Source organism: Chrysoperla carnea, chromosome 1 (genome assembly GCF_905475395.1).
Source record: "Chrysoperla carnea chromosome 1, inChrCarn1.1, whole genome shotgun sequence".
In the NCBI taxonomy this organism is placed as follows: domain Eukaryota; kingdom Metazoa; phylum Arthropoda; class Insecta; order Neuroptera; family Chrysopidae; genus Chrysoperla; species Chrysoperla carnea.
In genome coordinates, this window is record NC_058337.1 from 15,272,594 (window position 1) to 15,295,754 (window position 23,161).

Consider the following 23,161-nt stretch of genomic DNA (forward strand, 5'->3'; position numbering starts at 1 on the left):
ATAAATCTCTAAATAAATATTGGAAAGGAAAATGTTCCTGTTCCTTAAACTAGAAGAAGGTGTGTAAAACTTTCTGACTATATACTATGGCAATGAAAGTGTAAAGATTTATTGTGTGCATTGTTTTGAAAATCAGAATTCCTTATGGAGAATGTTATTATTATGTTATTATATATAATAATGTAAAGATAGACTATAATTATTATACAGTCTGATCAAAAAGTCCTTAGGCACTATTAATTTTTAATGACAAATATCTTGAACGGCTCGTTAGAGATAGAAACATGTTTTACATAAGAGATTTTTTTAATCAACTATACGGCCATCCCTCTTGTGTTAGTAAGAATAACAAAAAGATTATATTTTATTATCATAACTGGGCTGCGTTTACTTCAATGTCCTTTAACCACATGATTACGACAGTTTCTTAAGTGACTGCAATGCAGAAAGTTGGCTTAAAATATCATCAGTCATGGGGACGGTTTCTGCTCAAGAGTGAACAACACTTCTCTCTGTATTTCAGATCATGAATGTTATTTTAACTTATTCATTATCGATTCCATTGTGTAGGTATGTATTAGTTTAGTATGTATACTACTTACAACAGAATTAAACAAACAATCGGCGTTTATACCATGAGTTTTCTATACAGGGTGCTTTTTAAGCTCGCATATGCTTGAAACTCGAAAAGAACTTGTCGATAAAAATGCTTCAAGCGAAAAATGATGTGTATGTAGGCGCACAACTTACGCATACATTAAACTTGACCTAGGTTTTCAAGCCCAATGAAAAGTTCACTCTACTCCATAACTGTTAATCGATAGATAAACACTTTAAATTAGAAAGTTGGTATTGATTAAAAAAGTCACATTTTTTCTTGAAACATTTTTCCGCAAACCGTAGGTGCAGTTTAGACAAAAAAGGAATGAAAAAGTACTCTTCAAAAAAAAATTTTCCAAAATAAATCCAATAAAAGTAGTTTGTTTTTTTATAAAGACCATTTTTGTTCAAATTGTTTGAACAAACGCACAAAAAGATAAATTTATGCTGTCAACTATTCGGCTTACAAAACAATGTTTCAAAACGTTTTCATGTTTACGTATTTATACAAAACAATTTTCTATTTTAAAGCTAATGTTTGTCCGTTATGAATCAGAGTGAGGTTTTAATTGAACCTGAAAACTTACATCGAATTCGATGCCGGTATAAGATGTGTGCCTTTGAAACTAACATTTTTCGTTTAACGCATTGTCTTCGATTAAATTATTTCTCGAGTTTCAAGCATATGTCAACTTTAAAAAGACATCCTGTAATGTATATTATGTAAATATATTTAATTTTAAACTAAAATAATGGTTAGCTACACATATACTAGATAAGTACATTAGTATTATTAATTAAATAAATTCAAACAACTTTTTCACCGACACCTACACATTAAATTGAAAACTAATAATCAATTTCCTAAATTTTATTTAATTTATTCGTTATAGATTTTAGAGGTATTATTCTAGTCACTTAATGATTTTCTACTAGCATGCTTTTTATCGTTATGCATCGGGATCTAATGTGATAAAAAATGGGTCGTTGATTACGATCTTCCGTTATGCATCTCAAATTTTTCGTTCAGATTCTAATAAAAAAACGAATAGGCCGAAAACTGGGTCGAATATTGATGTCAATAGTGTAGTTAATACCTGACAGTTATCAGGCCATATGTTCGATAAAAATGAAAATAGCATATCGATTCCATTTTGTAGTTTAAATTCTGGAAATTTTTCGCGATCGGATCAGTAAGAAAAAATACAAATTTCTAACAGCTAGATTTGTTTTTTATTTTTTGAAAGAGGTTCAAAAAACAATTTATTATAATTCTCCCTTACCTAAACTTTAATGCGTAACATGCGGTAGGAGGGCACAATCACATAAGTACCAACGGGTAAAAATGCATTAAATTTTTTATAATAAATCATAATTATTGTTGAAGAATTTTGAAAATAAGTTCTCTGCTTTTCATAAACCTATATTCGAAGTTTTTCTTGGAAAACTAACCACAATATAACTAGTCCAGATATGTTTGTAATTTCTATAAATATATTAAAATGAGTGTTATAAATGAAAATACCTCAGAAAAGTCATTAAGTTAAAATCTAGTTTATAGTAAAAAGTTGATAACAGTACCTACACAAAATATATTAAAATAATTCAGATGGTTAAAATTTGAATGAATTTAGTTAAATTTTCCACTTTATTTTACTATTATTTTATACAATAACAATATTTGATTACAACACAAATTACAATTTAATTACAACTACGATTTGTTTGCGGTTGAAATAAATTTTTGTATGTTTTCATTGTTTGTGAATATCCTGGAAAATAATTTAACGAAAATGTTATAAACAAAAATTAAACAATCGAATAAAAGGTATACAAATAAAGATAAGTGATAATGATAATTAACTCTTTCTAATTTTACACTGTTTTTAATGAATAAAGTTGATAAAAGGCAATACTTATTAAAATAAATATTGCGACAGTCGTTCTTCATTAAGTCTTGTTTGTAATAAATAAGAGAGAAAATAGTGCTTTGAAATTAAAAACATACCAAAATTATTTTAAATTATTTCTGGTACTCAATTCAATAAATAGCTACAACAGTGACGGATTTAGGCTAGTTGTCGCCCTAGGAAAAAATGAATTTCATTAATTTATTGATCCAAAATTTTTATTTTATTAAAATATAATTTTTTAAATATTACTAATAAACATGACATAAATATAAATATAAACTTTAGACTTTAGACAGAATAATCTATAGGTTTTTTTAAATATTAATCAATTTGAAAATTTCTTTTTCCTGGCTTTGGTCCGCGCTAAAACGTCGATTATAACGTCGTAATTAATTTTTTAGCTAAATAGACAGTAATATAAGAGCATTAAGTCTATCTTGGACCATGCTTGCGCGCAAATAGGCTTTTAACCCTTTTTAGAGTGGAAAAACACATTCACAAAACACCGTGAATGCAATACATATTTTTTGTGCAGAGCGTACATCTTCCGTATTTGCTAAAGAATCTTTGAGTTGATCATGTAAATGAATATATTCATTGCCTAAAGTTTATTCCAAATCGTCAAGATTTAATCGTCATGAAAAGAGTATAAAATGACATTAAATCAATTTTGTTTTATTTTTAACTGATTAGAATAAAAAAATTAGAAAATTTTACAAAATTACTTAAAAATTACTAAAATTCAATTTCGAAAAATTTTTCAAAACTGCTACTTCAGAAAGAGCTAAGTAAAATTTGAATTAAAAGGAAAATAGCTGACATGACGTCAGGATATAAAATCCGTAACTAACGTAAACTAGGGTTAGGACTTGTTCCAACATCCAACATCTTACATCAATAACTTAAAAAACTTTTTATTTACATGTAATCGGTTAAACCTAACTTAGAAGCCGATATTGTTGACACCTACATTTGCTTTTAATTGCGTATAGTCTTTTAAAATTGATGTGAAATGTAATGAGTTGTATATAAATGAAAAAAATGAAAACTTACGCTCGTTCAGTCCATTCTGGTTTTTAATGATTTAACTGAAATGCCATTTTCTTCAATAAGATAAATAATAGCACCCCAACCTGACATTGCATCACGATCCACTGCATTCGTTAAAGCTTGTGAAATTGTTTCAAATAAATCATCAGGTTCTTTATCAGGTTCCCATAATGATTCACACATTCCATATAATTGTCCGGAACATGTGCCACCCACAACAAAATCATTTGTTTCATTCACACATCCAATTATATCCATATTACATATATATGGGTCCATATTATTATCCAAGCCTTTCCAAAAAAAAAACATAGAAAATGTTACAAAAATAATAATTTTTCATTATACAGGGTAATTCAAAACTACAGCAGTAAAGAGCAGAGTGATACATTAACGAGAGAGCTTCAGTAAAGAGAGAGCTTTTTCAATTTGGAAATATCTAAATTGAAATTGGCCTAAAAAGTTGTAGAAAATAAGATTCACTATAATTTATTTGCTTAGTATTTTTGTCCATCTCTTTACCGAGATATTTACCTTCACTATTTAAAAAAAAGAATTTTCCAGACGCAAGAGAAAAGAAGATTAACATTGTATTAAACTATATTTTCTACAACTTTGTTTGTTATCTTATATATTTAAACGAGCAATTCTTGTATATATATATATATATATATATATATATATATATATATATATATATATCAACGATCTTGGAAATGGCTCCAACGATTTTCATGAAAATGAGTATGTAGGGGTTTTTTGGGGCGATAAGTCGATCTAGCTAGGTTTCATTTATCAGAAATGTCCTTTTATCCGTCTTTTCATGAAAAATTCATCAGACATCTATTGGTGTATAACGTAGTTAATGAAATACAATGCAAATTATAACATAACAAAAAGGAGGCGTTTGAGTAGTCTAAAGTGAAAAAAATTCATCAGACATCTATTGGTGTATAACGTAGTTAATGAAATACAATGCAAATTATAACATAACAAAAAGGAGGCGTTTGAGTAGTCTAAAGTGAAAAATATGACTCTTGCTGACATCTATTGGCGAATAACCGAGCAAAGCTCGGTCATCCAGATATTAAAAATTTAAATTAGGATAAAGTTAAACGAGATTTCCTCAAAATTACAAACGGTAATAATTAAGGAAGTCCCATATCGTTAATTGATCTAAAAACAGCAAAAAATACTCTTCTTAAATATTTGTCACGTTGATCACTTTATTCTCTTTTTATTACGATTATTTTCAAATTCAAATCAGCCATTAATAAGAAACTATTATTTTATTTTGATAAAAAGTAAAATTGTTTGAATTTTCTCACCGGCAACAACTGGTTCAACAAAATATGGTCCAAACCGTTTTTCATACAGCATATTTGAGACCATTCTAGATAATACTCTGGGTTTAATTTTACGTCCTTCTTTTAATTCATACAAATTTTTACGAAACGTTAATGTTTGTAACACACTCTGAGCATCTGTTACTAATCCAGGCAATCCAACATACAAATGTGGTCCAACTTTATAAACTTTTTCTTTATTTGTTGCAACTAATTGACTTTGAATACCGTATCTTGTATCTGTGCCAATTGCTACACATTTCTTACCACACATTGCAACGACTGCACTGCCATTATATTGTAATATGCTGATCATAATGGAATTAATATCATAAAAATACTAAAAAATAAGTAAAAAAATTTTATTTAGATTAAAAGCAAAAATTTAAATGATTATTTCACGAAAGTTTATTCTTATATTCAAGTAACATTTTTTATGGTAAAGCCTGGATATGAAAAAAATACTACCTTAAATTCGACGGACCATTGCTCTTCTTTTACATATTTTACTTTTCGTGTAAAAACTAGCAATGCTGCCAAAAACTCTACAACTGTTTAGACATATTCCTTAATGGCAAAGTAAATGAACTCTATTCTCCTCCGTTGGCAAAGGTATAACCTTGTAGAAATTATTTAGTATCGAATACACGAAAGTTAACAAATTAAAAAAGGACGAAATCAGTAAGTAATGTAAATTATAAATACAGGGAAGTATTTAGAAAGGTTATATGTTCCGTAAATTTTCCGAAATTAAATTGAAATTGAACTGTTAATAATTTCTAAATTCTAGAAATCACATGAACGGTTCCAGTAATTGGCGCGGAAAAGTGCAAATTTTGGCTTGCAAAATATAGCTGAAAATTTTGGAAACGTTTTGATTCAATTTTGTCAACATATATAGAATTTTTTCAGCAAGTCTAGTTTTTGTTTTGCTAAAAATGTCGGCTGTATGGATTTTGAAATCACGTTGTGTCCGACTTAAAGTGACAAAATATGCATTGCTTTTGTACAAAAGGTTACCAACGTCTATTGATAAATGATAAGTAAACTGGTAGTATAGTGATAAATGATAAGTAAATTCGAACTACTGAAAACGGGTCCATTTATTGTTTTAATTAGTACAAATTATGATCGCCAGTCGGTGGATTGGGTTTTATCTGATTTGAATTTGAATATTTTGACTGGTTTTTAAAAATGTTAAGTCCATGTATTGGTTATCAATTGCCGATATTGTGTTATGTTCAGGTCAGACTACTCTATAATCTAGAATTGATTTGTGTATTATTCGCGACTGCAAAAAACTATAGGTGGCGGTTGAAGAGGGATATAAACATCTATCTCCATGGTATAAACAAACAAAAAACCATAGAACATATAATATATTATACATTAATTATTCACAACTCTATTTCGTTAGTCTATTAACATACTTAAATTTCTTTTTTATGCCATTTAATTACATGTTCTAAGATAATGTTTACACCATCATATTCATTTCATATTTAAATCATCAGTAGAGGCTCAGTACTTTGAGTCGCGAGTAGGAAAATTTAAATATATTTTCAATTTTTTATATCTCCGTTTTCATAGAAAACATTTTTTCCCCAGTCTATATCAATGACACCAATATAATTACATTCAGTCGGCAGAAAATAACATACACACTTGCATAGAGCATACTATGGTGATAGAAAATCATTATTAATTTAACTAATTGACGACCGGGAGCTGGTTCAGTTTTATATAATAGTTTTATAAATCGACCGGATTTTGATAATGAATTAGAAAATTTTTTGAAAATGGCCAATTTTTTAAATAGGTTTTGTTTGTTGTAAAAAATACAGAAAAGGAGTTTTCCGGTTCCAGAACGATCCGCGCTCCGGAACTTGTCTCGGAGCGTTGTCTCTACATTGTTTTCTTTGGTGGCGTTTTCTTGAATATCTCTGCTTCTATTGATCGGACGAATAAAAAAGAATTGTTTCCTACGAATTTCTGTATCGACATATCAAGAAAACCGCAATAACCTCATATTTTCAACTTATTCTGGAAAAATACTAAACTTATGGTCATAAAAAAGAGTGGCAAATAAACTCTGACACATCTAGTCCATATTGTACTTATCATCGTTAAATAGCATTGATTAATATGCGAAATTTCGAAATCCGTGTAAGTGCAGTTTTACTGTAACGAGCTACCCGTTTATTAATGTTGACGAATTCATAAATAGTCATTTTATATGAATATGCTAACGGCAGCATTTTTACCCCTTAAGTAAACATTTTTATCAAAGTAAAAGTATATTATAGAGAATAGAGAAAAAACTACAACTAACTCTTGGTCTATTACATTTTTTGAAATCTGAAATGGTAAATTGAAAAATAAAATACAATATGATAAAAAACTTACATTATAGCTGCAATCACAATAATTTTTACCCAATGCAGTTTGAATAATATATTTTTTATCACAAAAAGTTACGTACAATAAATATATAAAATCAATGGTCTTCAAAACCGTCAAACTCTCTTGTTCAACACATTCACAATTGTGTTTTCAATTGTTTGCAATTTAAAGAAATAATGTCAACTCTTTTAAATTCTCATTCTTACATTTTGATAAAAGGAATAATAACTATATTCTATTATAAATAGTTCCAGTTTATACACTTCAATTCATTTTAATAATAAAACTTTGTCTAAAAAGAAAATAAACTTATTTATTTTATGAAAAAGTTGATTTTCTTAATTGCTCTCAATAAAGTTCAATCGTTGTAAATGACAGAAATATTATTATGAAAAAAGCGAATGATTTTCCAAAAAAAAATCATATTTACCAAACAACAAACAAATACCATGTATATAATCCGTTTTCATACATAATTCATTGTATAATTTACAAAATATTTAAATGAAATGTGGCTGTCAGAAAATAAATTATTTGGAAATGAGAAAATTCTACATATAGTATATACACATACATCATACTTTATACGATGACTATATGCTATTATAATTGTATACAAAAAATTATTGTTAAAATGAAAGAAAAAACTATTTATCAAAATGTCATAAAATATATTTGTGACAATCAATTTTTTTTATGTGTGTACGTATAAACATGGCTTTGGCTTATGGTGGCGGATGGTTTGTGTAATTTAAAAAAAAAATTAATAGTTTTTTAATAACGACACTTTACTTCCTATTGTGTGAAGTTTTCAAATAATGTTAGATTAACGTAGCTTTAAGTTGATGCTTGATGCATAACTCTTAAATTCAAATTACATTTTATATTAATATTTTAATTTTTTATTATGTTGATTTATTCAAGTAAAGACTTGAATTCAAAGTCTAACTGAACGATGGTATTTTAAAAAATAGGTACGGAAGATAAACGAAAAATAAAAATATCAATTTTCTAGTTTTCGATAAACCTATCAAAACATATGGCAAGATTACGATATCCGTAGCGCCACGATTTGAAGGTGAAATTTGCCCATTTATAGCTTAATAAAACGAAAATGAAGAGTAACAATTTTATAATGCTATTTTTGATGTGTAATTTGGTCTTTGAATGGAAACCAACCAACCAACCAATAATTAACGTTAAAATAAATTCATAAAATCATTGAAAAACTAATTTTGAATTATTAACGAAATTATCCAATTGACATTTTAGACCAAGCAATATCACGAAAAAAATATTTCATTAGCTTTACTTTGATGCATTTAATAGAATTATATCGCCAAACTGTTTTTCTAAAAATTTTTTTAACATTCTTTTGATTCAATTGGTTCTATGTGGATTTTTAACTGATTTCAGTATTTCACTATAATTCACTTCACATTACATAAAACGTTTCATTAATTAAATTTATCAGCCCAAGAAAATATATGCGGAATTTTGCAAAAAAATAATTAAAAAACAAATGATTAATGTACCCACAGATTACAGAAGTGGCGTAGATATTTACAGGATGTTAGAACTGGAGAAATTTTAATTAATGCAGTGTTTTGGGTATTTTGATTATATCATCAAAATCAGGGCCGATTTACATGCAGACAATAAGTAACAAAATCGTTAAAATAAGCATCAATCTATTATCTTTATTTTCAATCAAAATACAGTACAATCTCACTAATCTGGTACTTCAATAGACCGATACGTTCAATAATCCGGTACCCTGTAATTTAATTTTATAAAAAAATTACCAAAAAAGATTATTCTCATTCCAGTGATGATATTCATTATGAATTTTTCTATACAATCCAGTAATCCGAACATAATTCCAATAATCCGTCACCCTCTGTTTTTTAATACTGTAGGATTAGTGAAATTGTACTGTAATCAGCTAGGTGAGCTGATAATAGCATACATTTTATTGCTGTTGCGGCGCCGAGGTCTGCGCCCCGACAATGAGATTTTGTTTAATACGTCAAAATAAATCGTATAAATTTCGACGTTTTAACTTGGTTTTTAAGTAATCGAAGCCAAAAGTGAATTTGAAATAAAATATTTTAGTTCTTAAAATGGGAAAGTTGAAACGACTAACATGGTTAAACAGTGAATTTTACAGTAAATCTGCCATTTAAAAGGCTGAAATATTCTGGAAAAAAGTTTATTCCTGTATGTATGGTCCTCCAGATTTGTTAAGTGGAAACTACAAATACGGATGAATGTTAAACTGTTGGTTGAAAATAAGCTTGGAAATAAAAATCGGCTTTTACGGCCAATTTGTTTTAAAAAGGAAATTTATAAACAATTAATTGATGTTCATGTCAATAAGCCATCGTAACTTAATCTTTCTTAATAAAATGACTTTTATTACACAAAAAAGAGATCGAAAAGGAACTATCACTACCTCAAAATTTAGAATTTTATTTTATTAGCTCATGTTTGGTTTGTGGCTTATTTTAACTCTCTAAACTTTTCATATGTATATCCAAAGATAATAGTCTACATAATCGCAACCTCGTAGTTAAGGTCTGGTGAATATAAGAATATGCTCATTAAACTTACTTACTAAGCTCGCGAGCGAACTTGAAAGCCCAGACCTATGGCTTTCTACATAGACCTACCTCAGTTTGAATTTAAAAAAAAATTACTTAATTTGGTATAACACTGAGTTAATTTGAATATTTGAATATTTTAACATTGCAAGTCATAATTTTCGAAAACGCGAGCTCTATAGTAATTTTAAAATCTGCAAAAAATGTATAATGGTCCCTTGAAGAAATTTGGTTGCAGTATCTCCGAAGACGATACTGCAATTATTTGAAATTTTTTAATATTTTTATTTGATACTTTCAAATTTTGCACTATAGAAAAAAGACGGTGGTGCGTTAAAAACTGATCACCCGGTATACTGTGTAAACTAAATGCCTCACACGGGTTATTTTAAGTTATTTGTAATTTTATTTGTTTATTTGAGTTTCGTGGATTTAAGAAAATAAAATGGCAAACCATTCATTATTTAGAGTTTATTACAGTTTCAAACTTTCATGTTACACTGGTCATCTGTTTACAGTGTGCAAATCCTTGTACTTGAATCACAAATAATATAGTACATGTAGTTAGTAACTAAGTAGTATTTTGTTATAGTAGTATGTATATACTAACCCGATCATTTTAGTCCAAATGGTCAACCTCGGAATCTAATGGAATAAGCTGAATTTTTGTACAAACCTTTATTTTGATATTACAAATGTTGTCTCAAAAGTCACATACGGTCACGCGTCCGCGTCCTTAGATATTCAAGGTCAAACGTATCGAAAATCAGTTTTTTTGTGAATATCACGTTTCTTTTGCCTTCAATCGTTTTAGCATTTTTATAAAAGTTGTAGAGGATAAAATTTTCTACAAATTTTGTCGAGATTTTTTTGTATGAAGACCCGTTTATGAAATAGAGGGCCGCAGCTCAGCTATACGTACCTTAGTGCAAAGTAAATATTTATAAATATACGGTATTAAATAATTATTTAAGTAACATTTAATCGATAATTAGGTGAAAAACCGTATAATAGACAGGGTCAATCGTGAATCCTAGTCTAATATGCGATTTTTTCCTTATATTATTCATTAAATACTACTTAAATAATTTTTTAATACTTTATATTTATAAATAGTGACCCAGCGCTGAAGTACGTTAAGCTGACCGCACCATCTTCTGCGCCCTATATTTTAAAAATGGTTTAACATACAAAAAAAAAGTTTCAGACAAAATATATAGAAAATTTTATCTTCTACAACTTATATATTAAATGTTAATACGATTGAAGACAAAATAACTAGTTATTCACAAAAAACTGATTTTCGATACCTTTGATCTTAATAACATTTGTACTAACAAAATAAAGGTTTGTACAAAAATTCAGCTTATTCCGTTAGATTCCGAGGCGAAACCCTAAGATGATTGGAGTATATATAATATAAGCTACTATACATAGTAATACAGACTATAGACGATAACATTCTCTCTTCTACACAAAACTCTAAATTTCCCGGGAGACATTTGTGAACTTAACTGTCCTTCTCAGTTGACCAGTTTATATGATCATAATAATGTTTCTCAATGACTTTACAAACTAAATGTGAAATGTTTTTCTTATGTTCGTATGTATTCTCTACACATAGAATATTTTATTTTTTAACATTTCCTTTTTTTGCCATGTATTTTTCGATGAAAAAAGTTAATAAATTTGTCATATAGATTGGAAATCATATTTTTATGACTTTTTTCTTGCTTTTATTTGTTCGCGTAGTTGAAATTTGTTCTAAATCCAGTGGCGTTCTATGTATTTTTTTTTGAATTTTATTCAATTTAGTATTACTGTTGAATTGTTTATTATACGTGACATGAATATTTCTCAAATTCAATTCGAAAAGCAATTTTAACCTCAGTTTGAAAAGTAATTTTTATAAGTCAAATGGAAGGTGTATGCTAGTTGAAAAGTTCGAAAATGAGTGACTTCAATACTTATTTACAGAAGTACAAATTCTCGAGTCACAGAACTTCTTAACATTTAAAGAGGATTAATAGATATGTTATTTATACCACAAGCTTCATTTTAAGTAAGTTTAGTAAACGTAAAGAATATACACTTACCAAATAAAGTTATGAAAGTCATTAGTTTGAATATCTCATAGAGATTCAAGAAGTATAGCGGGAGAGGATACAAGAGTTCTTTTAAACTTCTTAACTTCTTTTAACTTAATAACTTCTTAACTTCTTTTAACTAAATTTATTTCAAAACTTCTTTTAACATAACATTAATGAGAGTCATTCAGTCTGTAAGCTGACTAGAATCTCCGGTGAAATTCGATTAACAAGAATTCTAGTTTCTTTTGGTCTGCTCCAGGACCCAACTGGTTATTACAATTGAAATTTAAAAATCCTATGAAATATAGCTAAGAAAACTCTCCATTCAATTACCTTTTCCTTATTGCCTTCTTCAAACTGAATCAATTTTGATTATCATCGCCTCTTTTTTAGTTATTTTGGATACAGAACTCTAAACTTGCACTTGAAACAGCTTAGAACACTCTCCATTAAATTATCCTTCAAACAAAACAAAATAAAAATCGATTCATCCGTTAAGGAGCTACGATGTCACAGACAGACACATGGCGATCAAACTTATGACATCTCTCTTTCTTTCGGGGGTTAAAATTTTTGACTTTGATAGAGCTTTTAACATAACTCTCAAAGGCTACTAAAAGCAAGGTTACTTTTACTAAACGATTTTTTGCTTTAAACCCTACAACTTTCAGACGTAAGAATTTCATCCATATCGCTTCTCCGAAAATTCATTGCCAGATGGGGTATCAAAGACAACATAAGTGCGTCTATAATTAGAAAACACTTAATTAATAAAGTTTCTCCTGTTTTTAACCGACGAAAAATATGGTCAACAGAATCAATCAACTGAGTTTTTGTATACAGGGTGTCTAGCTAAGTTGGCTAAATATGGAAAACTTTTTTATTAAAAGGTTTACGAAAAAAATTTATAAAAAGCTCTCCTTTCAAAAATATTAACATTCAGCTATTCACTTTTGACATTGAATATACAGGCTGCCCACAAATTGAGAAAGTTGGATAGGAATGTTAATGGTCGTTTAGAAATGTAGACCATTTTGAACTGATAATAAGGGAAACGGTTCAAGAAATCACTCCCGAGATATGTAGGAGTTTATTTAAACAATTTTGTAAAAGAATAATTTTATTTATGGAACACGAAGGTGGATACGTTGAGGCAAAAACGAACTGAAGATTATAACTGTTTAGGAATGAATTGTTAACGAAGTGAATGTTTTGATCACTTCAATTTTAAATTTTGCAAATGCTTCTCTTAATTAGATTTTAGAACAAAATAATTAATACAGAACGTTTATTTTTCATACATTACGTTACAATTATTATTGTTGACGTAAGTAAAAACAGTTATCTTCAGTTCGTTTTTGCTTCAATGTATCCAACTTCACGTTCCATACATGTACCTAATTGTTATTTTACAAAATTATTTAAATACACTCCTACATATCTCGGGAAAGATATCTTGAACCGCTTCCCTTATTAATTATCTCTTCTAAATGGTCTACATTTCTAACCGACCATTAACTTTTCTATCGAACTTTATCAATTTGTTGACACTCTGTATAATCGAAGTCAAAAGTGAATAGCTAAATGTTAATCAGAGCTTTTTATGAAGAATAAATTTTTTTTGTAAACCATATAATAAAAAAGTTTTCCAAATGTAAGCAACTTAGTTAGACTATGTGAAATAATAATATATTTTTAGGGATATCCCGAAAATTTTTTCTGTATAAATTTTAAAACAGAAAATTTCACATTTAAGAGGGAGAAGAGGGAATTTAAAATTTATGGATGAACTTTTTTCTTAAATTACCAAAACTTTACACCTTTAATTGACATGGGAGATACAAAATATAAGGGATACAATTTTTTACAGAAGTTTCAAGGGTTATGTTTTTGATTACTGATAAAAAAATAAATAAAAAAATTAATTAATAAAATTAAATAGAAACATCTTTTTTTTATTTTTCCCTTTTAAAATTATCTAAAAGGACAAAATAAAGAATTTTTTCAAAAAAAAAAAAGAATCGATTTCGAAATTTCGAAAAATTATCAAAAAGGTAAAAGTTAATTCTAAAGTAAATAATTTTATCAATAATTTCCTTGTGGCCATTTACGTTTTAAAATCGATTCCAACCAAATCCTTAGTTAATAATTGATTCATTGACGCCTACTTCAAAACGAAATTGTTCACAAGGAATTTATTGATAAAATTATTTTTTACATTTTTTTGAATTTGTTGACCTACAATTGCAATAGTTAAATTTTCGACCGTGGTAGCGACAAACCGGTCAATTTCTCTCGACTATTAGAATATTATGAGTGTTTATTTTTTATAGTGCGATAGATTGATTATATTTATACTCGTACGATAAATTAATTTTACAAAGATTTGTCAATGTTTTGCTCATAATATCTAATTCGGAAATTCACTGAAATTTTAATGACACATTAAGCTTAAAATCGAATAATAATTAATACAAGGGGTTTTCAATAAATTTTCTTAAAATTAAAATCGCTGTACCTTGTGAATCAAAAGTAATACTTTGAGGTAGTAGGTAAAATGTATAATGTTCTCAGATTTGGTTTAAAATAAAGCTATGGCAATAAGTTTGTCCTAATATACCTAAAAATCCTTTATTACAAAATATGAAATACAATTTTTAATCCTACACTTATTATTAAATGAGTTTCATCGATAATCAAATTTTAATAAAACCATTGAAAAGCATTTAAATAATTAATGAATATATTCTATTAGTCAAAAAGATATTTTCATTATTAATTTAGATTTAAATACAAGTAAACGTATTATTAACACCTTGAAAAACATTTTATCAGTATTTGAAGTATAGAAGGAAGAGCTTTAGGGATTAGGTTATATTATAAACTTTACCTGAAAAACAATATTCAATAAATTCATAACCAGAGACGAACATAAACAGGATGGGACATTAAAGTATGCGATTTTAAAAACGCTATAAAACAAAACTTCATTAATTTTTCCAAATTTATTTTGTTACCATCTTAAAAGACATAAAAAACTTTTGCCCATGGTTTCGCTTATATACTAATCACAATATAGACAATGTCAACTTTGGAGACACATGTGCTATCCTTCAACCTACTTGACCTCGTTTAGCTCGCCCCTTAAACATCACAACGCGGCCTGCGGCCATGGAGCTCCCTTAAGGAATGAAAGAAAAAAGTGATACAGTAAACTTTTATTTTGAACCATATGCAAATATATATTAATCTTAACACTTATAACTTAAATGACAAAGTTTCATTTAAACTTACACCCCCTATTTTACTCCCTTGGAGAAGGAATTTTTTTTAAACAGTCATACAGTAAACTTTTGTTTTGAATCATGAGCTTATATATCATTTTTTACATTTTCAACTTCAAAATTGACCAAGTTTCATAGTAACTTTCAACTCTTATTCAACCTCATAGAGGGCGAATGTTCAAAAATCTCTTCTTAGTGCTCACTTACGTTTTTTAAGGAAGATGTGTACAAAATTGCATGCTTCTAGACCCAGCGGTCTCAGCTGTGCGTTGATGAGTCTAAATCGAAAAATATCGATCCTAGATAAAAAATTTGCGTGTAAAGTTGAAAATAAACGAATTATTCAATACAAAAAGGTTCCCTCTCTAATTCAAGATCGCGGATGACGCAACAGGGTTAGAATCCGGTAAATCGAAATGTAGACAACCAGTGAGCCCCTCAACGATTTCCGAAGGAAAATTGCAGTTATGATTTCCGGGTAAAATTCTAATTCGATTAGACTAACCTCGTGGTCGCAACTATTGGACTTTCAATGTGTCTGGAATTTTTTTTATAGGTCCCCAAGTAACATATACATAATTCCGCTTTTATACTATAACGAAAATATAGTTATAATTTATTAAAATTTAAGAATGTCCGGCAGGGGGTAGCAACTCTAAAAAGTGTCCGACAATAAATGACGTGATTTCTAAAGTTATCCTGAAGAAATTCTATAAAAAAATTGAACTTTATACTTTAAAACTAAGATACTATATTATACACCTTTACTACCTGTTACCTGCCCAAGTAACAACAATTCAAATTCTATAGTCGCTGGTCGTTCTTACCTGAGTTGTAGGCATACACAGAGAAAATTTCAGCTTTTATAAAATAACGAAGGTCTGGCCGTTATGGGCTCTTGCACTAGTAGTTCCTTTTCTTGAATGCTGTTTTATATAATTTAAGGTTTGTTGATAAAAATTAAATTTACTTAATTTTGTTATAAATACAATTTACATTTTACTTGAAAATACAAATTATGTAATTTTCTTAATTGCTTTTTTAGTTATTTAAGGTAAAAAATAATCGATGGTTTTTGTTTTATAGAATTTTATAAATCGCACAGATTTTCTCTGCCCTATTCTGTAGTAAAAGGTATACCATTTTCAAAATAGAAATAGATGTAAGTACCATTATAGCTTACTGAATAATAGTGTTTATAAGTCATGTCATAATAGAAAAAGGGTGTTAATTTTTGAAAAAAATAACTTGGGTTCAATTTATATAAATTTTAAATAGTCTTTATAGTCATTTATTTTAGTATATTGTTTACAGAATCACCCGTTTAAGTTTATATCTCCGTAACCGTGCATTTTAGACCAAAAATGATAATAATCTTTATTGCAGATAATTAAATTTCCCATTTTTTTTGTATCACTAACCGTTTATGAATTAAACGATGACGATTTATATTGTTGTCTATTTAATCGATATCTCTTGTTTAATATTTGTTTAAACAATAAAATGCTAGTAACTCAACATTTAAATCTACAAATTTCATAAAACTTTTACTATAAACTTTTTTTATTTATATAACCTATTCCAAAATTTTGTTCGTATCATCAATATTTTTAAGCGTTACATACTTGATAGTAAACATAGTATACCTTGATATCTCCAAGGATATCAAGGTATACCTTGATATACCTTGATTTATTCTGGTAACACTGCTGTCTAGTAGCTTTTTAGTGGTTTTCTATTGTCTGTTTAGTGGACTTGAGAACTGAAAGTTGGCAACACAAGACGAAAATTGCTTGAACAAAAACACATTTATCCTTGTCTGTATTGGATAAAGCTTTCAAACTAACATTCCTAAACATTTTGGGATTATTTATTGAGAAAATCCGATAAAAATAACAACAATTCAAATACCTTAAGTACGCACATTTGTACTTTTTAATAAAGAAGAACATGATGTATACTATTTTTTATTTCTTTTTCTCATTTTAAAGAAAATGAAATACATTTATTTGTTCGTTTTTCAAATTTACACAGAAAGTGAAATACCTGCAATAAAAGAAACAGAAAAATCACAATTCTTACTACGATTATGTAATATACATTTAAGTAAATAAATAACAAACAAAAACGTAAGGACTTTGATAAAACACTTGTAATAGTATAAAACAGCAGAAGCTTTTTATGTTTAAAAGAGAAAAGTTATCTTTGTGATGTGCTCACATGAATACATCCATATATCGAATAGGAACCGTCCTAATAAGAGCATGCATTTACAGGCTGGCCCATCAAACATTTTAAATTTTACTTTCGCATACCTAAATCTTATAAAATTTTGGTATATGCTCAATTGTTTCAATATTAGATTATCTCTTCAACATTTTTACCATTGTTATGGTTCCGTCATCAACGATGAAATTAGGAACCCTTTCGTCATGCACGACTGTATTCTTTGAAACTTTGTTTTGCATTTTTATGTGGTTTCTTTATATTATATATCGCGAAAACTCCCATAAAATGTTTCTTTATTGTTCTTCCATAAGTTTTGAGGTATATACTTTAAACATATATATACATTCGTAAAGATATACTTAAATTCATCATAAAAGTAAGAATAAAAAATAAGATAAGATAAAAATTATTTCAACCCTAAACCTATCCTGCTCGTACATCCCTTATATAGATGGAGACACTTGGTTTTTTATTTTCTATGTCATTGCTAATACGTTTAATTTCTATTAAAATTTTTTTTAAAATTTGTTTTCATTCGTTCCAACGGAAAGTTATCAAAAGCTTTCAAAATATGTTGTTTTTGAGATTTTTGCATAAGCGCAATGTATTTTATATCGATTTTCAATTATTTTATTTTAAAAAATTTGCATGGATATCTAAGCTGACATTTTCGGTAAAAGTTTACCTTTAAAAAAATTTTGAGTCTTTATAATCAGTTATTGTTGCCATGCTCATACATCCTTCAGTTTTTTGTTTTTTTTTTTTTTTAATAAATATCAGTTTAAAATCACTTACAATGTTTGCTTGTTCCTTCTTTTCTTGGGAATTCACCTTGTATGTGCACTTTAATACATTTTAAACAAACATATAGGTACACAACAATATATTTAATACATTTTTTTTTCCTTTTTACGTTTTTAAATAAGAAACATTTTATTTTTACAGGTAAACATGTTGTAATTTATTAACTTTAGTTGTTTGTGAAAAATACTGTTTAACTTCTGTTTTTCTTTATTTATATATTAACTTGTCTCTGTCTCACTTTATATTTTATATATCAATGGAAACGTGATCAACTTGGAAATTACGACAACTGATTTAGTTTAGAATTTACGTGGTCTGTAAAAATATACCTATTATTCTAAACAGAGGAGTAGTGCTGCAGCAGACCAAAAATAACCTCTTTAATGATGAAATTTATATTATAATATGCCCGAAACATTTTTTTGTAAACTTATGTAGAAACAAGTGAAAACAAACAATTGACTGAGTTAATTGTTGAAATACCATGCATAGTCAGTGTTGATTTCTTTATCACATTACACATACATGCATGTGACACATACATAACTGATAATCAAGTATAGTACATATTATAAAATTTCCGCCTAATTGGCACCCTCACAGGTAAACAGTGATGTTTACGAATACGGACCCAAGACCCAATTGACCTATGATGCTCATTTACGAACTTGACCTCACTTTTTATGTCCTGAGTACGCTGTAAAAATTTCAGCTCGATATCTTTTTTCGTTTTTGAGTTATCGTGTCCACAGACGGACGGACGGACAACCGGAAATGGACTAATTAGGTGATTTTATGAACACCTATGATAAAATTTTTTTCCTAGCATCATTATTTTTAAGCGTTACAAACTTGGGACTAAACTTAATATACTATGTATATTTCATATATATGCATGGTATAACAAGATTTTTTCATTTCATTTCTACCGAATTTATTAATTGTACATAAAATGTTTCGATGAAGAGCGTTTTGGTCTTTTAGGGGAAAACAAAATACAATATATTTTTTTTGTATGGTGGTGTTTTTATGGTCAAAAAGGGACCAATTCATGTTTGTTTTTCAAATGTGGTCAAATTTTTTTAATAACTAGTAAAATTTACAAAATTTAAAAAACCCCCACAAATTTCGGTACAGAACCCTAAGCTCGCACTTGAAATATTTCTAAGAACACTCTATTAAATTACCTGTTTCCTTAAAACCTTTTCCAAGTTGAACCGATTTGGAAGATTATCGCCTATTTTTAGCTGTTTGAACGTGAGAACATCATGGTTTTTAACTATTTAGGTGGAAAGTTTTTGACAATCGTCCTACATGTTGACGTTAATTTTTTTATTTAAAACTCTTGACCTCTACTTGACATCTACTAACTTCTACTAACTTTAAACAAAGTTTTCCAAAATATGTTTTTTGTTTTTAAAAAAGAGAACAATTTACTGTTCTTGAATTGTTCCACCTACACTCACTGTAGCTCCTCATTCGTTGATCCAACATTCAAAAACAAGACTTAGAATATAAATGCAATTTTCGGAGTTAAATGCAATTTTCGGAGCTACGTTGGAAAATTTAAAAAAAACGCAAAATTGCGTGGTTAATAGCTCCTATAAATCTCTATGGGAAGTCCAAAAGGCTATCAAATTCTTTACAGCTTTGTGTTATTATTCTTTAACAGTCCTTTAATTAATTTTTGCCTTACTTTTCGAAAAAGGCATTTTTTTTAAATTTAAATTCATTTAAATTAATTATTAATTAATTTCTGGGCACACTTTTTAATGAAAGGTTGAAAGACTTCTTTATATACAGTGTGTCTTATAATTGTTATAAAAATAGTTGATTAATACCATAGTGCATTTTTAATCCCCGAACTAAAAAAGGGGTGTTTGATCGCTATGTGTGTGTGTCTGGCTGTGTGTCTGTCTGTCTGTGGCATCGTAGCGCCTAAACGGATGAAAAGATTTTATTTTTTTGTAAGGTAATTTAACGGAGAGTGTTCTTAGCCATGCTTCAAATTTAGGGTTCCGTACCCGAAAAACTTGTCAGGGGTTTTTTTAATTTTGTAAATTTCACTTGTAAAGGAATGAGGCTACATGGTACGTATTGATTGATATTATCACCTTTTCAGTTAAATTTTATAATTGGTCAGCGATAATAATTTTTTAATAACTTTTTATAATAATGAGTTTTATAAGGCAATTTTTATCTGCATGTTTATTTTATTTTAAATAAACTTAATACTTAAATTTTTACTTTAAATACTTGAAAACGGAGCTGACGTTTTTGCTATAATTTGGCATGGAGAAACTGTTTTGCCAAACATTAAACCCATATAAAACCCATTTTAAAATCGGAAATAATATGTATTCATTGTATTGCGTAGAAGTCGGGTAGGCGTCTTTGCATTGAATCTCCCGACAATTTTTGCGCTAATGTTTTGTTGGAATATTCCATTGAGGACTATAGTTAATTGAATATTAAAAAATGAGAACTTCCTAATTTTATGCCATTTGGCGTAAACTATTGTGGTTGATGGCTGATAGAGCAAATTGGGAGTTATATTAATGAAACTTAGCCGTAATGCATAAACGATCGGAGAAAATTTCAACAGAAAAGTTAATATGTCTGAGCAAAATCGAGTAATTTCCCCCCTATATTTTCTGTTTTTTCTTGTCAACATATTTCATGCGTTAATTTCGGGAAACCTTTCATAAGACAATCATCACAAAAAGATATAAATTATCAAAGAAATAAATTTTAAAATTCTTTTCAAAACAAATATACATTTTTAAGAAGCTTAAAAAAATATCATAAAGAAAACAAATGATAATAATTTGTATTTATTTTTCTTTTTTTAACCGACTTCAAACAATGGTGGAAGTTGTCAATGAAACCGCATTTTTCCGTACGTAACTTCTATGAATACTTTATTCAATTGTGAATTTTGGATATTCACATGTTTAACCAAATACGGCAATAATTTTGTTTTACTAATGCGGGATGAGTACTTCTTCCAGGTACGAACCTGGTTGAAACGTCAAATTCAAAAACAGAAATAATCTTCTTTCAGGGGTGTGGAGGGTAGTCCAGGAGTGTGGACTAAAGGGGGGTTTTATTTCATCTCAATATTATGATCCATTTACACCTTATGTACTTTTTAACTTCCCAGAGGAAGTTGATGTAATGGGGCTGATTTTGAAAATCTCAAGTTTTACATATTTCCGCGGTATCAAGGTCGCAATATCCGAATCAAACCTTTTCAATGTGTGTGTGTGTGTGTTTGTTCGGATTCTTTCGCCTCGATTATCTCGCGAACCAGGTATGACGTGTACACGTGACTGGACTTCTTCGACGCGTAATCACGTATTCAAGAATTGAAAGAGTTTTCAGCCAAATAGTTCAGCAGTTTTTTTAATAAAAAAAATGGAAAAAACTGAATAAACAGAATCTGAAAAGTGGATAAAACACATCATATATCTATGGAGATAATGATCGTTCCAGCCTAAGCTGCAGTACATGTTCGAAGAATAATCTATGAAGGCTAACAAGACCTTCTTCTTATGTTTTTCCCCCTCTGGGAAGTTAGTCGTGTGGACTACAGGGGTCGCACTCACACGACTTCAGTAAAACATCGACTATGTACTGCCAATTTATTTATTTTATTAAGTTGTAACGTTTATGTGACTTTTAACTTAAACATAAACTTTACTTTTATGCAAGGTGTAAAAATACTTTACAGTGTCAGTTTTATCTCTTGAATTTAAAATAAATTTGTGTGTTATGAAGTCAGTTTTAGAATAAAAGCTTATACGCATAAAATAAGTATTAACAATAACAAACAATAATACAGAAAACAGAAAAAATATAATAAAATCTTATTTAATTAGACAAATAATTTCATTTTTTTATACTAAGAAATTGTTCTATTTAAATTTTTAAGCTAAACCCCTTAAGGATGTTCCAGCATGGTATTTGCAGTTTCTATGTTAAAGCAATGGTACAATTTTTTTTTCGGCAGAATTTAACGAAAAATTAAATTTAAGAATTTAATAATGCTTACTATTAATTCCCAAAGTTTCAGAAATTTTGACCGTTTAAAATGGGAAATAATTATGCCAACGTCCCAATTTCGATCAATTTACGTCAAAATTAATATCTCGAAAGTGAAAATTAATTTCTAAATTTTTTTTTTAGAATTGTATTGTATAAACATTTTTTTCTACTTTTTCTTCAATATATAATAATATCATAAAAAATAGTTGGAGAGACCGGACATTTTACATGCTTTAAATGGGACATGACCCTCAAAATCGCGAACTTTGTCTTTAAATATCTCGCGATCTAAACGGTCAAAAATTATGAAATTTTAGGAATTCATAAATAAAGCTATTATAAACCCGAGAAAAAAAATTCGGCCAAATCTGTCGAAAAGTGATTTCATGCTGGTACTACCTTAATTTATGAATAGCCCTACATTGTGTATTTTCACAATGTAGTAAACACACAAATGTAGAAAATCAATACAACAACAGAATTAAAACAAACTTATTCGCACCGTGTGTGAGTTTTATAGGATGCGTTTCCATGGTAACGATACACTGCTTGTAGAATTGTATGGACGCATATATAATTGTATGGATTGTATTCATGACATACATTGAAAATTTAATATTATTGTCTCACAAATTTAAATAAATAATTATGATTATTTACATTTGAAAAATAATATTTGTGCAATTTGATTTCTTATTTGCACAATTTGTGCAATTTTTCTATAACATTAAGATGTAAAGAATTGCAAATTAATCATAACAGCCTCCTTTATCGCCAAAATTTTTCACTGGA

At 28.4% G+C, this 23,161-nt stretch overlaps 2 protein-coding genes across 2 annotated transcripts in view; one reads left to right on the top strand and one right to left on the bottom strand.

Annotated features, from left to right (window-relative positions):
* Positions 1–23,161, top strand: part of LOC123290847 (neuroligin-4, Y-linked) — a 623,005-nt gene that overhangs the window by 17,093 nt on the left and 582,751 nt on the right. The gene's annotated exons all lie outside the window — the stretch shown is intronic.
* Positions 2,328–7,332, bottom strand: LOC123290849 (proteasome subunit beta type-3-like). Its single transcript, XM_044871195.1, has 4 exons — positions 7,316–7,332; positions 4,892–5,249; positions 3,567–3,856; positions 2,328–2,372 (listed from the first exon to the last, which is right to left on the bottom strand). The coding sequence occupies exons 2-3, from the start codon at positions 5,223–5,225 to the stop codon at positions 3,573–3,575; spliced, it is 618 nt and encodes a 205-aa protein (XP_044727130.1). The 5' UTR covers positions 5,226–5,249; positions 7,316–7,332; the 3' UTR covers positions 2,328–2,372; positions 3,567–3,572.